The 17,881-nt window shown below is 41.2% G+C and overlaps 2 protein-coding genes across 2 annotated transcripts in view; one reads left to right on the top strand and one right to left on the bottom strand.

Annotated features, from left to right (window-relative positions):
* The window catches only part of LOC146635088 (uncharacterized), a 163,370-nt gene that overhangs the window by 40,390 nt on the left and 105,099 nt on the right, over positions 1-17,881 (bottom strand). The gene's annotated exons all lie outside the window — the stretch shown is intronic.
* On the top strand, positions 816-4,775 carry LOC146635091 (uncharacterized). Its single transcript, XM_085344787.1, has 2 exons — positions 816-982; positions 1,465-4,775. Exons 1-2 carry the CDS (start codon positions 965-967, stop codon positions 2,791-2,793), a joined length of 1,347 nt encoding a protein of 448 aa, XP_085200913.1. The 5' UTR covers positions 816-964; the 3' UTR covers positions 2,794-4,775.

Here is a 17,881-nt window from a genome sequence, read left to right as displayed (position 1 = left end):
TCTCTGCCCTGCCCGTCGGGCTATTGTAGGAAGGAAAAATATATGTCAATGCTTTTGCATTCTTTCAGAAATGTAGCTGGGTAATTATGTCATTGGCATCGGTGAGCCACTGTCAAAATGTGACATATTGAAATCGCGTTTGAATTTGCGCTTGTTTTTTTGCTTTCACTTTGCAATCGCGCGAACTGTGTATAGAGAGCGACAGCACTGATATGTGAGTGATGATAATTTGCGCACCAATTCCTCTGACATCGTCTTATTAATCGTTAGCTTACTATGCAAACATGACAAGTGAAATCTCCCGCAGCTTAAACATGTGAGAGGTTGATCGCGCAGAGAATCGCTGAGCTTATGTGAGTGCGTGTGTAAAAGCAGCAGGATTTATATTTGACTACGACCTGGATGACTGAGAACCTTCACAGACAGATATATATTTTAGTTCTGCTGAGCCAAATAAGACAGGTCAGGGTGAAGAAGTGACAGCCAAAGAAAAGCTTACCACAAAACGGAGAAGTTATGACAAATGAGACTATAAGGCAAAAAGAAAGTGCAGCTTTATGGTTTCATGGACAAAATTATTTCTGTGGCTGCAATATGACGAGCTAAATAACCAGGGCTGCACATAAGTGGTCCGCAGGTGCGCATTCGCTGTCAAAATAAAAAACGCGCACAAGGGTTAGGGTTAAATTTAAAAACTGTACTTTTGAGTTCAAATATATATTTAGAATTTTAATAAATGACAAATTAAAAATGCATGAACATTTTTTTTGTATCGAAAAAATATCGAACCGTGACACCAAAGTATCGAACCGAACCGAACCGTGAATTTTGTGTATCGTTGCACCCCTAATATATATATATTGTATTTTTTGTGTGTGTCCCAGCTGAGTAACAGGAGTCTGGTGGAGCAGCAGAAGGACAGTTTCATCCATTTGGACTCAGCTCAGCCACTACAGAGGAAACAATGACTTCAACACAAAAGGTGAGAAAAATATCACAATTACACTTTTTGAAGCTGTGTGCACAGCTGTTTATTTATTTATTTCATTTTATTTTACCTTATTTTTATTGAAAAACCTGTTAACATCAGCTTTATCTTTTGCATCCTGGGTTCCTCCATATATACAGAATCTACATTCACAACCAAAAACCACAGAAGTTAGAAGGAAATACAAAGATCATATTTTATAAGCACACATTGAAACAACAATATCATCAGTTGAACTTGCAATTTCTTATGCGTAAAAGATTTTCTCCACTGATAAATATTTCTTCAATAATGTAATTTTCTTTACAACTCTCATTGTGTCACATCATTGTAATGTGATACTGTCACCAGAAGGTGATGGTAACACACCAACAATGTGTTTGTTGACATGTTTGATTCCACCAACGGAGGGAGTTTCAGTTTGTTCCACGACTGCATTTCACTCACTGCCGCTGTTTGTATCTCTGTCACTGCAGGACCAACATGGAGCGAGAAGTCAGCGCTCTCAGGAGGCCGACAAACCTCACAGAAGAAAAGGAGAGAAAACCTACAGCTGTGACGAGTGTGGAAAGGCTTTTACCCAGTCTGGAAATTTAAAAAAACACCAAGTCATCCACAGTGGAGTTAAACCTTACAGCTGTGATTTGTGTGGAAAGTCTTTTACCCAGTCTGGAAGTTTAAAAACTCACCAACTCATCCACAGTGGAGTTAAAGCGTACAGCTGTGAGTTGTGTGGAAAGTCTTTTACCGAGGCTGGAACTTTAAAAACTCACCAACTCATCCACAGTGGAGTTAAACCTTACAGCTGTGATGAGTGTGGGAAGGATTTTACCAGGTCTGGAGGCTTAAAAAGACACCAACTCATCCACAGTGGAGTTAAGTCATACAGCTGTGACTTGTGTGGAAAGTCTTTTACCTTGGCTCAAAGCCTAAAAACACACCAGCTCATCCACAGTGGAGTTAAGTCATACAGCTGTGACTTGTGTGGAAAGTCTTTTACCCTGGCTCAAAGCCTAAAATCACACAAACTCATCCACAGTGGAGTTAAACCTTACAGCTGTGACTTGTGTGGAAAGTCTTTTACCGAGGCTGGATGCTTAAAAAAACACAAACTCATCCACAGTGGAGTTAAACCTTACAGCTGTGACTTGTGTGGAAAGTCTTTTACCCAGGCTGGAAGCTTAAAAATACACCAACTCATCCACAGTGGAGTTAAAGCACACACCTGTGACTTGTGTGGAAAGTCTTTTACCCGGGCTGGAGAATTAAAAATACACAGACTCATCCACAGTGAATTTAAAGCGTACAACTGTGACTTGTGTGGAAAGTCTTTTACCCACGCTCAAAACTTTAAAGCACACCAACTCATCCACAGTGGAGTTAAACCTTACAGCTGTGACTTGTGTGGAAAGTCTTTTACCCATCGTAAATGCTTAAAATTACACCATATCATCCACAGTGGAGTTAAAGCACACAGCTGTGAGATGTGTGGCAAGATGTTTGCTCAAAATAGCGACTTACAGAAGCATCTAGTTACCCACTCTGGAATTAAGGCGTACAGCTGCGACTTTTGTGGAAAAAGTTTCAGCGACAAACAGTACCGAAATATTCACCTACGGTTTCACACTGGAAATGATGTTTCCCGCTGTGATCAGTGTGGGAAACTGTTTGCAACAGATGCACAGTTACAACAACACATGTTTATCCACACTGAGGAGAGACCTTATAAATGTGACCTGTGTCAGAAGACCTTTAAATCTCCACATCACCTGAAAAAACACCAAAAGATCCACACCAGAAAGTAACTCTACAAGTGCAGTTATTGTGAGGATGTATTTATGTTTTATCTTGTAATTTTAACCTGATTGTTTGGAACAAGTCTGATCAGTAAACTTATGGAGTTATACTGAGTGTTATAATGTAAACAGTAAAATGTAATTGGACGTTGGCAGAGATGCTCTTTGTTTCAGGCGACATTCAGGATAAAAACGTTAAAGGAATTCCCTGACTTACACTGTCTTTGTTTAGAATCAGAGCGACACAGATGGATCCAGTTCTCAACCCTGTCGTCACTGTGGTGGTGGGAAAGCTTCTCTGTGACCTTTGTAGAAAAACTTCCAATCATCAACGGGACCTTAAACCACAAACAAAGCCACACTGGAGACAAAATGAACTACTGCAAAGAATGTGTGAGAGGCTTCCACACACCAAGTACATTAAAATACATGACCTCTCCACAGTGGGGTCAAAAAGCACATCTGTGACCAGTGTGGGTCATCCTTCACCACTGGACATAAGCTCAATGAAAAACCATAAGGGAATCCACACTGTGACAAAAATGTTTGCCCTAGACTGCAGTTTATTGTCACTTTGCAGTTTCCATGTCCACTTCATAAGGTAAAGAAAAAGCATCCTTACATCTTAGTACAGGGGTGACCACCTCCAGGCCTCAAGAGTAGGGATGGTTACCGGTATCCGGTACCACATAAACTGTAGTAACCAGACCAGAAAGCAGCACACATTTTGGTGCTTTTTTTCCCTGAGATGTCATACACTTTGGATTCTAGCCAATCATTTTACGTTTCCCAGGATAGTAGGCGGGCCCAGGTATGTACGTTCTTTTCCAGCAGAGCTACAGATTAAAAATACCCAAGGCGAAGTGGCTGTACTTCACAGCAAAAGATGCAAACTAAGCAGCCTGCAACAAGTGCTTTAAGGTGATACTGTGCAAAGAAGGTAACACCTCAAAATCTGGTGAAACACCTGGCGACACATAGCGTTTTTTTAAAAGCCAATAAATGCACCGTATTTGATAGCTTGCACATCTACTGTGGGTGTAGTGCATGTTATCGAACCTGGAGTTAGCAACATCCCCCCAAAACCCGAAGAGTAGAGTCCTGGCCCCTAGCCCTGCCAGTGTAGCAGAAATTATGATGGATGATGATGTCAGTGCAGCCTTTCTTCTCTGCGTGAGTAGCTTAATGTTGTTCGTGTGTAATTTACGTTGAGTAGGCTAACCACGTTATTATATTAATGCATGTAAGGTGAACTAGCAAACATCATCGTATTTACATGCGGCTGTCTTCTTTTTTGATGGCAGATACTCCCTTCACCCTGGCCAAAAAGGCCAAAATGACCAAAGAAAAAGTGGAAAACAGTTAAAAAAGAGAGGTTTTTGGACAAAATTTGTGTTTTTTCCATTCTTTAAGCACTGCTTCCAGCCAAGAGTGATACCATATATGCCCTGTAGCTGCAGAAAAGGCTAACATTGTTATCTTTTTACGAACAACAGCTAAACATAAGAGGTTTTGTGGAAAAAGTTTGTGTCCTCTATTTTTTAAGCACCGGTTCGAGCACTGTTTAAGTACCGGCACGGATTCAAATGTACCGGTTTGGCACCAGTATCGGATAAAACCTAAATAATACCCATCTGTACACAAGAGCCAGTGTCTTTTAGGTTTTAGATAACACCCTTGGTCAATACACCTGGTACAGATGATTAGTTCATTGCCAGGCCTCTAGAGAACTTCTAGAAATGCCGATGGGGTAATTTTTCCCAATTAAGTCAGCTGTGCTGGATCAAGGTCACAAACCTGCAGGAAACCAGCTCTTGGGCCTGGAGCTGGCCATCCCTGTATTTGTGGATACAGTTTCAGCAACAATAGAAAGACATGGATTTGTGATTAACTTGACAATGTCCTGCATGATAACCATATCCTGGAAACACATGTCAAATTCTGCAACTTTTAAATTCACTGTAGATTTCCTCGCCTCTAGTGTGCCCTTTAATGGCAAAAGTATGAGAAACAAGTCTTCAAAAACCTTTTATAGCGCTTATATAATCAGCAGCTCAGAATAACCTGTCGAACCTGAAGCAGTATAATATGTTCAGACTGACAGACGGGGTCATAGGTGCAGTGATGCAAACGTTGCACTGATCTGTTGTCATGAAGAGAGAGTTGAACGTAAAAGTGAAGCCGTCAATTTACTGGTCAAGCAACGTCACTACCCTCATCTGTGGTTTTGGCTAGTGACCAAAGACTGAGGTCATGGATACATGTGGTGGTAATGAGCTTCCTCTGAAGGGTCAAAAATCCAATCAAACTTCCCCCTTTTGAGCTAGCAATTTGGCAACAGGTGGAAGAAAAAACGCCCTTTTAACAGGAAGAATCCTCCATTAGAACCAGGCTCAGGGAGGGGCGGCCATCTGCCGTGACGTGTTGGAGTTAGAGAAGGAAACAGCACAAAGACATGCTGTGGAAGAGAGCCAGAGAATGATTTAATGCAGAGAGGTCTATTAACATATAGTGGGGGGAAAAGGTGACTGAAGAAATGACATGGACACTGTTACGGTCGCTGACCTCTAGTGACTCTCCCTTTGTAGAAGAGGTTTTTTTTTTCTCCTTTTCTTGTGTTGCAGGTCTGCCTCATGAGCCGCAGCTGAGGTGTGTTCTAGCTCATCAGCCAGAGCATATAGTTTGCCATCCTAAACTGCCACACTCCTGCCACTTCCCCAATTTCTGCCAGAGCTGTGAGCTGTAGTGTTTTGGGCAGCGGGCCTTAGTGTGTATGTGTGTGAGAACTTAAAGCCTGTGGAACTTTGGTTTCCTTTCTTTTATTGTAAGCAAAGGTGTGCCCTTATTGTGTTAATTAGTTCATCATTGTGGAAGCAGGTAGGGGTTCTCTGCCATTTTTGTTTCAACTGTTTTCTCCTGTTCTTGGTTAGACAGGGAGCTCAGCCATTGTATTTTGTTTTGGTTAGTGAGTACTTGGTTTGATTTCTAGCTAAAGGGGGTGTTTTGTTTGTTGTTTTGGCCTTGGAGACCCTGAAGAAAAGAACTTCCCTGTGTTTGTTTTTATTGTAGTAGTTTTGGGCAATAAATCTTGTTTAATGACATCTATTAGCAGACATCAACAGCAGATCCAGGATATGTACTGTGTCCACCAAAAAACTGTTTAAACACCATGAAACAGTTTCAACCTATTAACAGCAAAGACCTGGAGGACATCTTAGGTCAACTGAACTCCTCCTCCTGCTGTTTAGATGTCCTGCCAACAAGTTTTTTCAAAAAGGTCTCAAAGACTTTAGAGTCAGACCTGTTACAGATCGTCAACTTTTCTTTATTATCAGGTGTGTTTCCAGAATCACTAAAAACTGCTGTAATCAAACCTATACTGAAAAAGGACAATCTTGACAAGACACAAATGAACAACTACAGGCCGATCTCAAATCTCCCGTTTTTAAGTAAGATCATTGAAAAACAGCTCAACAGCTCAGTTACTTCTTAAAACAGAATAATTGCTACGATGCCTTCCAGTCAGGTTTTAGACAGAACCACAGCACTGAAACCGCTCTGACCAAAGTGTTTAATGACATATGTCTGAATACAGACAGTGGAAAAATGTCAGTCCTAGTTTTACTGGACCTCAGTGCAGCATTTGATACAGTTGACCACAACATATTACTCAAACGACTGGAGAACTGGACAGGTCTTTCAGGAACTGTACTAAACTGGTTCAAAACATACGTAGAAAACAGGAAATACTTTGTATCAATAGGTAACTTCACATCTGAGCAGACAAGTATCACATGTGGAGTTCCCCAAGGTTCCATCTTGGGACCCCCTCTGTTTAACATTTACATGCTCCCACTGGCACAGATTATAAAGAACAACAAAATAAACTACCACAGCTATGCAGATGACACACAAATATATATCACAATGTCACCAGGAGACCGAGGCCCTGTACAGGCTCTTGGTAAATGCATTGAGGAAATCAATGACTGGTTGTGCCACAATTTTCTCCAGCTAAACAAAAACAAAACTGAGGTAATAGTCTTTGGCGCCAAAGAAAAACGATTACAGGTCACCAGAGAACTTCAATCTATACATCTAAAAACCACAAACCAGGCGAGAAATTTGGGTGTAGTGATGGATGCAGACCTAAACTTAGAAAAACACATTAAGACAATAACAAAGTCAGCTTACTATCACCTCAAGAATATATCAAGGATAAAAGATCTGATGTCTCAACAGGACCTGGAAAAACTAGTCCATGCATTCATCTTTAGTAGGCTTGATTACTGTAACAGCATCTTTACAAGTCTACCTAAAAAATCAGTCAGACAACTACAGCTCATTCAGAACTCTGCTGCTCGAGTCCTCACTAAGACCAAAAAAGTGGACCACATCAGTCCAGCTCTGAGGTCTTTACACTGGCTGCCTGTCCGTCAGAGGATAGACTTTAAAGTTCTGATGCTGGCCTATAAAGCTCTGAATGGTTTAGGACCAAAATACATCAATGACCTCCTGACCCAGTATGAACCATCCAGATCCCTCAGGTCATCTGGATCCGGTCTTTTATCAGTTCCCAGAGTCAGAACCAGACACGGAGAAGCTGCATTCAGCTTTTATGCTCCTTATATCTGGAACAAACTCCCAGAAAGCCTCAGATCAGCTGAAACACTCAGTTTATTTAAATCCAGATTGAAGACTCACCTGTTCTCAGCTGCATTTGAATAAAGCACCATATCCACACTTTAAGCTTAAATTTCAAAACTTACATTTAACTACTGATTTTATCTACTGTTCTGATTTTATCTGTTTTGATTTTATATACTGTTGTTTGTTTGTTTGTTAATTAGTTAGTTAGTTTATTTGCTTGTTTTATTCAATTTTAAATCATGCTTTTTATTTGTTCTTGTTTCTAATGTCTCTGTAAAGCACTTTGAATCACCTTGTTGTTGAATTGTGCTATACAAATAAACTTGCCTTGCCTTGCCTTGCCTTGCCTATTCTCCAGTAGCTCAGGTGTTCTTTTTCACTTTGCGTTACCCCTCACTCCAGTCAACACTTCGTTTTTAAGTGGGGCGTAACAGACATGTTGAAATCAATTCTCCAACAGAAAGTAATTGATCTAGATTGTGAATATAAGGAGCATAATATAATAGATCCAGAAATAGATTCTGAAAGTAATTTTCTTTCTTCTTTTGTTAAAAATTGTAATTATTTCACACAGGAACAATATGAAAAAAAAAAAAAATCAACCTAGACGGGAAGCTCTCATTAATTCACTTTAACAGCAGAAGTATGTATTCTAATTTTGATTTCATTAAGGACTACTTGCAACAATTTTCTCACCCCTTCAGTGTTATAGCCGTCACTGAAACTTGGTTCAATGTCCATAAAGGAATAGATTTCTGTTTGAATGGATATGATTTAAAATACATGAATAGATTAAATAAGGCGGGCGGCAGGGTTGCTACATATGTTCTGTAGAATATTTAGCTGATTTAAAGTTTAGAAATGTGTTAAAATATAATGTAGAACTGTTGTAGAGACACTGACACTGCCCTCACTATAATAAAGGCTGATTGTAGGAGTAGATTGTAGACCTCGCCCTCTGAGTGGAAATTCCCCAGAGGATGTCTTAGGGTGGGGGTCTCAAGATTTGTAACTGTGGTCTGGAAGTGAGAGGGGTTTTATGACCTCTAGGGAGTCACCTACACCCACAGTGTTTTAACGGTCACACACACACATCCACACGCACACTCACTCATGTGCACACACATACACACAGGTATGCGCACACACTCACTCACGAGCACTCACATAGACACAGACACAGAGTTTCCAGCACACCGTAAGGGGTTTTATGATGGGGTCACCTCTATAAAGCTGGCTGTAACTAACAAAGGGGTGAAGATTTTTGCAGAGGGACACCGGCCTCTCTTCCCTTCTAGAAGTGCATGCTTAAATGAAGATAAATGAAGATGAAAATGACTACTGAGTCCGGTGCCATCTCTGGACGCTCGAGGAATGAAAAGAACCGGGGTAAAACTGATTTCTCAACAGTTTTGGTGCCGAAACCCTCGGGATTCGCTCTAGGCCCAGAGATGAATTGGCGGAGCTGAGATCGTGAAAAGAGGCGAACAGAGAGCTAGCTCACATGATTAAAAGGTAAGCACGACCTGTTTATTTTCGAACCGTGCATATTGTTTAAAGCCTAAATTATCTGTTCGCTAAGTTGAACGTATCCCAGTGTAAATTCACTCAGTAGAAAAAAAGGCGGCTAGCATCCGTCTCAGTGCGTTAAAGCAAGAGACTTTTGTAAGAACTCCAAGTTGATGTTTAGCGCCCCGTAAGAAAATCTCAGTGCGTTAAAGCAGCAGATTTTTGTTACGGATTAATAGAATCGGTGTTTCATCCGTCTTAGTTATTAGAAAAAAGTGGCGGTGATCTGTCCTCGTGCGTTAAAGCAGGAAATTTGTGTTACTATTAGTTAGAAAGCGGGGCCGAAAGGCTTTGTCGCCGGCTAAGGGCCGTGTGCGCTCCGAGTTTGGCAACTCCACCCTTGGTTGGACGCGTCCTTGGGATTTGCCAGGTTGGTAACCTGGGCACTGAGGGCGCCCTAAATAACTAAAGCTAGGTTTTGGATCCTAGTCGTGGTTGATAATGTGCATGAGAGTGGGGGCAAGTTGCTTTGTTAGTGAGAGAACGACTGCTTGGCTCAGCCCACTGACTGCAGTGTGTGTAGATTGCGTGTGTGTGTGAAAGCGCCGTTAGAGTCGGCGTCTCGTCTGAAGTACGGGAGTCAATTGAAGTAACAAAAAGAATTCGTGTCTAAAAGTGTGTGTTTGTGGTGTGCAGAAATCGCGGTAGGAGGCCGTGTTGCGAATTGTTGGAAACTGAAGTCAATTGGGGGGTTTAATTTGGTTTTATATTTTTTAGGGGAAGAGAAACCGCGGTATCGAGTCCGTGGCGCAGTTTGAATAATTTGTGAGGTGCACGAGCGGACGGCATCCGCTTTGTGTGCCGCTTAGGGTGTTGTCCGGAATAAGCAGAGGAAGAAGTGTCTCGCAGAAAGTTTGAATGGGACTGCGAGAAGCATGAAGTGTGTGTGAGCCAGCCTCGAGGGGCGGGGTTCACAGGTGGAACGAACGAAGAGCAAAATGTGCGTGTGTGAGAGAGAAAGAAAAGGTGGGGGCGAGTGACCAGCCCGTGAGTGTGTGTGAATTCCTTGATGACAAAGAGGGAGACAAAGTACATTAGTTGATTTTTTTGTGAAATAATAAATAGTTAAGAAATCGTAGTGATCAAAGAGGAGAAAGTGAACTAAAGTAAATAAAGCAAATTAAAGAGTGGATTAGTTATAAAGTAATGATAAATTAATTGATAAAATTAACAGTGACATTTAAAGGTGATCAAGTACTCAAGGGTGAATGGAGAATTTGATTGCTGACTGTATGAGAGCTGTTGGGGTGAAAGGAAAATGAGGTTGGAGGAGTGAGTTAACAGGTTAATATGTGGGTGTAAAACAATGGGGTGAAAAAAAAAGAGAGAAAGAAAATCATGAAAACAAAGAAAATAAAAAGTGTGGAAGTGTGAGTGGGAAATTGTCTCCAACTGGGGGAAGCAGTGACGCTACAGGTCACCTTCTTCCCCTGCTGGACACAAAAGAAAACATAATTTGGAGTGTTGTGGATGAAAATAATTAACAACAAAATCAAGAAGATTTTTGTGTTTGCGGTTAAGACCAAATAAAAATTTCATTTTTGGGGTTTAAAGTCAGTAGAGTTCAAAACAAAATAAGCAGAGATGTGTTGCTTTATGAGTGATGAAAACATATGCAGTCACAGTGAATAATGAAAGTCTCTCAGTCTGTCGTTTACAGGTGGGGAACGGACCTGGATCAATTCTCCACGGGCAGCAGTCGGAAGAAAATTATAGGTTAAGATCATTAGAAGAAATAGAAACACCCAGCCAGAATTTTTTGGCTGAATTGTTTTGCAGTTTCCCGTCCTCATCCTGAACAAGCAAGCTCCAAGGAAGCTCTCCCTGAAGACACAGAGTGCAGTTTCAGAAGCACGAGCATGAACATCAACAGTGGACAGGAGTCCAAGAGACAATACCAGAGTTCTGAGCAGAGAGGTCCAGCAGCGCTGTGGGCAAACGGCATCAGAAAGAGAAGAACCACCATCTAGATTGGATGGATGGAGATGCGTTTCCAGCAAGCTGCAACCTCACTGTGTGTGAAGGACTTTTGAGAAGACTGTCTGAGTTTGACATTTGCCATGTTTGGAGTGAGATGGCAATGAAAGAGACAGTGGGACAAAGAGAGACACGGGACAAAGCTGAAAAAACTGACTGCCATTGGACTGAAAAGTGGGAGAGAAGAAAAGGAGCAGAAGAGGGCTGAGGCGGCTGTTTTAGTGTGGGGAATCAAATTAGGTTAAGGAATCCGGGGAGACAAGCGACTGCCTGGAAGTGGAGGATTGACACAGTGTCCAGACCACCACAAAAGGGGGAGGAAGACAAGCACTGAGGTATGCAAGTGTACTGTTAGAAAAATGGAAAGGTGACACCACACAGGGGACACCACACATAATATGCACCAGAAAAAAAAAGAGTGAAAAAGAGAGAATTTATATTGTAGATGAAAAAAATTATAGGAAAAAGGTTTTGTGTTGATCAGCCAGGAACAACTACAGTCTCATTTTCTGCTTTTAAGAAAGGACTGTTCACAAGAACAGAGAGAGAGAGAGAGAGAGAGAGAGAGAGAGAGATGTGTGTTGATTAAGCACTGATAATAATAATGAAAATGTCTTAGTTTGTCACTTTCAGGTGAAAAGCAGACCTGAATCAATTTTCCACATGCAGCGGTTGGAAGAAAGTCATAGTTTAACATCATTGGAAACATGCAGGCCAAGTTTCTGGCTAACTTATTTACAGCACCATGTATTTCTCAACCTCACAAGCGAGCTCTCACTCCTTCCTGAAGACAAGGAATGCAGCTCTAAAGAGCAATAACATGGCAGATAAAGGGACAGCAGCAAAGTCCTGAGCAAAGAGTCCCAGCAAGCAGCAGCAATGTGAACAAACAGCATCAGAGAAGAAGAGCAAACCCATCATCCTGCCTGATTGGATGAATGGCACTGTGTTTCCAACAAGCTGCAACTTCACTGTGCATGTGACAAGAACATTTGAGGAGAACTGAGGAGACTGTTGGAGTTTAACATTTGCCACCTTTGGAGTAAAATGGCAAGAAGAGACAGTGGAACACAGGACAAAGCTGAAGGAGAACTGCCGGCTATTGGACTGTTGAAGTGGGAGAGGACAACAGAGTGAGAAGACTAGGTGAGAACACATGGGAATTATTTAATGTGGGAAATCAAAATTTGGGTTAGCAAACCTGGGGAAAAGAAATCTGACTGCTTAAGTTGGAAAATTGAGAAGGAGTCTGAAACACTGCGAAAATAGAAACATATACAAAATCACATACACAAGCAGAACATGCATTAACCCTACTAACACAAACACAAGAGAGCTCATGAAGATTAGACAACATCTTAAGCATGTGAGTCTGTTTAAAAATCATACACAAAGTGTTACACATTAAAAGAGGGCATTTGTGGAAAGGGTTGACAACACACAGTGTGGTTGCCTATGGTAACCTGCAAGCATTTGGGGTTTAGCTGTGCCTGACTATGACAGAGTTTTTCATTTAGATGTTTCTGAAACAAAATTTGGAGTGAACGGAGTTTGTTTCAGAAAAAAGGGGAAAGGTACATAAAAGGATACATAAAAACAGAAAATGTATTAACCCGACACACACATGTAATGAAGATCAAACACAATTTTAAGTAGGTAATTTTGTTACCATCATCCTGTTTGTTTTAGTGAGTGGGTTGAGAACTGATACATAGACGACTGAATTAGTATTATTTTGGGGAACATGATAGCAGGGGTGAACAGAATCCTGCAGCCAGAGTTTAAATGAGTGAAACTAGCAGATTTTTGTTTTGTTTTGTTTTTTGTTTTGTTTTGTTACTGAACTATGGGTGTTTTCTCACCTATAAGAGAAAGAATATTCCGTGACAAGTCTTAAGACCGGGCTTCTGTATTTTTTCTTTTTTCTTTTGTTTTTCAGTTTTATTTGTCAATTTTTATTTCTATTTTTTGAACAGTGCACTGATTTTTGTTTGTGAATTTCTTCTCTTTAAGCAGATCTGCACGTCGGGAATTAAAAGTGCTACACGTCGTAAAGAAAATTGTTATAAGTGAGCTTCTCCACATTAAAATGGGCTCTGGAGAAAGCCACTTATTTGGGACAATTAGTCCCTGCCTAAAAAAGATTCAGCGAGGAAATCCGATCTAAAGTTCTTCTTCTTTTTCTTTTGAAATGACGTCATTTTGCTGAAAGTGGAAACTAAATGCGACGATAGGTTCCACTATCAGCAAAGAAAGAAAGAATGGATGAATGAATGAATGGAAATAAAAACAAACTGACTGACTGGTAAAAGCTGACAAGACTTAACCACGACTCAAGGTTAAGCTCCACCTAGACAGGACAAAAGGGTGGATGAATTTATGTTTCCTTTTACAGGAGCAGAAAGATGACAGCAACATCTGAGGTTGCGTGATGGTTTCACCTTTTAAATGCCATTTTCTGTGTTTGTGAATCTACCAGGGGTGTGTTATTCATGTTGCTCACAGAAGTTACTGTGAGAAAGTGTGTACACACCTGCGCAGCGCTAATATTTGCATTCTTTTCTACAGCATTACAGTTCTTCATGTGATTTGATGATGTGATTTCTAACAGAACAATTGGTGGATGTTTGTTTCTCTACTACAGGTTATGAGTTGGTGATGCTGTTACACTGTGTTTTTGGGAAAATGTGAAGGCTACTTTGACAATGTGAATAACATGTGAGAAATTTCCTGTGTTGAAAACTAGTGTCACTTCTTTCCACAGCTATGGATGGCTAACTTTATGGTCTTTTTATGGCACCTCTGGAATGTGGATGGCCGACGCCTGCCCACCACATGAGCCATGTGTGTTGCTAATGTTTGTTTTCTTTAAGAGTGCATGTGGAGGATTCAGCAAAAGTGGACAAGTGACATGAGAAAAACAAATAAGGGATGCAGTGTTTATGGAATAGTTGAATATGGGCTCATTAGCCTGCCACTATTGAACTCAAAGTGATAAAATGGGTGGAGTGAAATTGTTTAAGGAAAGTCACAGATTAATTGTGGAATAAATTGGGAATATTCATGATTTGGGACAAATTATGGTAATAATAGTGATTTCATGATTGGAGAAAACCTGCACATGATACTTGTCTGTTATGCTGAGTACTTTATCACTCTCATGATCTATAGTTGGTTGCAAATGTGAAGTTTGATTTAACAGATTTGTCTTCCAGGTTACAGGCTCCAGGTGGAGCTGGGAGTTAAACAAGCTTAACATGTGACTGCTGATTAATGTTTTTACACAGGGTTACAGGTTGGAGTATGGCTGCTCCAAGTGGGAAACCCTGGAGATTGCTTTAGAGAGAATGTGCAACATTCTTGTGCATGTCTCATTGGGGAGTTGACACATGGCGAAAGCCGTGTGGCGAGAGGAGTGTCATTTTTGAATTTGTAGATGTCGTGAGGTGCCATGATGAGAAGGAGTGGCTGAGAGGATCGTCCACAAGATGGGAGCTGAGGCCAGGAGAGAGGCTTCAGGAGGATCAGAGATCATCTTCAGCACAGCGGACATCACACAGAGAGCTGTGCTACTGAGCTTCCAGGAGATCAAGAGGAGACTTCCCACAGCAAGATTTTAAATAAAATGAAAGATTCAATGTTGACGCTGAGGAAGACGACTAAGGTGTACGACGTGCTCTGCCTTAAATCTTCAGCAGCGTTGGAACATGAGAACTCGAGGGATGGAGAGAGCGTGCCAAGCTCTAAAAGTGACGGTGCAGAGGAAGTCCAGCGATGGAATTGTGTTTCTGTGTGAGGCACAAATACTAGGAGACTGGGAAATAGTTGACACCACTTTTCCCAAGGATGAAGATCACCTAAAGTGTGTCACTTTGCCATGCAGATTTGATGCTCTGCAGAGAAGCCTTCTGTGAGGGAGAGATGTAAATAGACGAGCCTTTTATCTACATTTAAATCATGTCAACTTCTCTAGGCTGGTTGAGGGGGAATTGGAGAAAAATGGTAGTGTTAGGTGTGACTGTTGTTATTGTAACTGTGATTTTTCTTATAAGTGAATTGCCCAGAGACAGACCTGAATCCATTCCAGCGACTGCATCATCACAGGCCACGGTGAAGCGAACCAAACGTAGTGAAACAGGTAAATCAGATGAGTGTTTTGATTATTATGGCGGTGTAGAGTTGGACTACGTTAAAGGGTCCACTACTTCGTACACATTCGATCTTTGTGCTGTCATTAAATGTCCATCCATTCGCTTCCGCTTATCCTTTTCTGGGTCGCGGGGGGCGCTGGAGCCTATCCCAGCTGTCATAGGGCGAGAGGCAGGGTACACCCTGGACGGGTCGCCAGTCTGTCGCAGGGCTAACACACAGGGACAGACAACCATTCACACTCACATTCACTCGCACATTCACACCTAGTGGCAATTTGGATTATCCAATTAACCTATCCCCACAAGCTGCATGTCTTTGGACGGTGGGAGGAAGCCGGAGTACCCGGAGAGAACCCACGCAAACACGGGGAGAACATGCAAACTCCACACAGAAAGACCCCGGCCTGATGGTGGAATTGAACTCAGGACCTTCTTGCTGTGCGGCAACAGTGCTAACCACCGTGCCATGTAAAGGTTTAAATAGTTCATGGCGGGAATATGATGTTTGGGTAGGTTACAATCCAATGGTAGATATAGAGTGTAATAATCAGAAGCTTGGTTACCCCTATCACACTTATTGGAAGGGCCCATGTGATTACTGGTCTACCATAGTGGAGTATTCTGGCATGTGGCGCCCCTACAAGGACGCCACGTAGGGGCAATAAATGAAGAAGCAATTCATGCCTTCAATTTCGATTTAGCACAACAAGACTGGAGTTTGGTGTATGAAGAGTCAGATGCGGACAAGGCTTATGACAATTTCCTAGATATTTTCACTATGTTGTACAATAAACATTGTCCTGTAAACAAACACAAGACAAAGAAAAAATATAAAGTCCTTGGCTCACAAAAGGAATTATTAATGCTTGCAAAAAGAAAAACAATCTGTATAAACAGTTCATCAAAGTAAAAACAAAAGAAGTGGAACAAAGATATAAAGCATATAGAAATAAATTGACTGATATTATAAGAACGAGTAAACAACTTTATTATAGAAGAAGATTATATGAAAAAAACAATATAAAAGGAACTTGGGATGTGTTAAACAACTTAATTAAACAAGGATCTTCTGGAACATCATATCCTGAATGTTTCATTGATGCAAATGGTGAAAATCACAACATGAGTAGCATTGTAGATGGGTTCAATAATTTTTTTTTATAAATGTTGGCCCTGAACTAGCAGCGGACATCCCGTGTCAAAAAAATGAAAATATCAGTAATATAAAATCAAATCTCTTTTCACTGTTCCTCTCAGCTACAAATGAGCAAGAAGTAATAAATATCACATTAAAATGTAAAAGTAAGTGTTCAATGGATTATCATGACATAAATATGTCTGTAGTTAAACAGGTTATTCTGAATATTGCTAGTCCCTTAACATACTGTATGTCTGCAATTTATCATTTCAGTCCGGTTGTTTTCCAAAAAAAATGAAAATTGCGAAAGTAATACCACTATACAAAAGTAATGACAAACACAGTTTTACCAGTTTTAGGCTGATAATAAATACATGATATCATTTCATTCATTTCAAAGGTTTATTTGCATGACGCACAAACAGAGACAATTGAAAGGTACAAATGTGCATGACACGAATTCAAACGTGTTGCAGATGTATGTCACAAGTTGATCTGGCTGTAGGCTGTGGCACTTGGCCAGAGGTGGCGCTGGTTGACTCGAGTCCATGTTAGTGCACAAAGTAAACTGCTCGCTTTAGTTGTGAAGCAAAAACGCTGAATTCGGAGGAATAAACCGTGCGAGGGGAACGATAACGACGACAAGAGTCTCCCGATCGTTTACTCTTTGTGTCCTGTGAACAACAACGGCGTGGTGTTACTTGTTTGCTGTTTTCGCGATCGCGTCGCGCATGAGGATATCACCAGGTAAACTCGCCACATTTTTAAGCATTTTGTTGTTCAACAGCATCAAGACTGACGGAGTGTGTTTGAGATAACCTCACAAGTGTCACAGATGACACATTTGGCGTTTTTTTTTGCTGGTCTGTAGGTAGCAGCTCCTGAAACGCAAGTCTGCCACACATCTGTTCGACTAACGCCAGTTGATCTAAACGCCAGTAGAGTAGATCTAAACGCCAGTAGATCTAAACGCCAGTAGATCTGGAACTCATAGAGTTGTATGTGATGTTACAACACTGGTGAAATATTAGTGTGTTCACGACATTTTTCGTATGGGCAAAAGTATTGATATCAGGATGGTGATTCTTATGTGTATGTCATTTGGCATTTTGTACAAATGTAGGCTGATAATAAATATATGATATCATTTCATTCATTTCAAAGGTTTGTTTGCATGACGCACAAACAGACACAATTGAAAGGTACAAATGTGCATGACACGAATTCAAACGTGTTGCAGATGTGTGTCACAGGTTGATCTGGCTGTAGGCTGTGGCACTTGGCCAGAGGTGGCGCTGGTTGACTCGACTCCATGTTAGTGCACAAAGTAAACAGCACGCTGTAGTTGTGGAGCAAAAACGCTGAATTCGGAGAAATAAACCGTGCGAGGGGAACGATAACGACGACAAGAGTCTCCCGATCGTTTACTCTTGCTGTCCTGTGAACAACATCGGCGTGGTGTTAATTGTTTGCCGTTTTCGCGATCGCGTCGCGCGTGAGGATATCACCAGGTAAACTCGCCACATTTTTAAACATTTTGTTGTTCAACAGCATCAAGACTGACGGAGTGTGTTTGAGATAACCTCACAAGTGTCACAGATGACACATTTGG

This window comes from Diplotaxodon limnothrissa, linkage group LG3 (genome assembly GCF_057381915.1).
Source record: "Diplotaxodon limnothrissa isolate DT_005_m linkage group LG3, D_limnothrissa_male_GT1.1, whole genome shotgun sequence".
NCBI classification, from domain to species: Eukaryota; Metazoa; Chordata; class Actinopteri; order Cichliformes; family Cichlidae; genus Diplotaxodon; species Diplotaxodon limnothrissa.
This window is presented reverse-complemented; position numbering and strand designations above follow the sequence as displayed.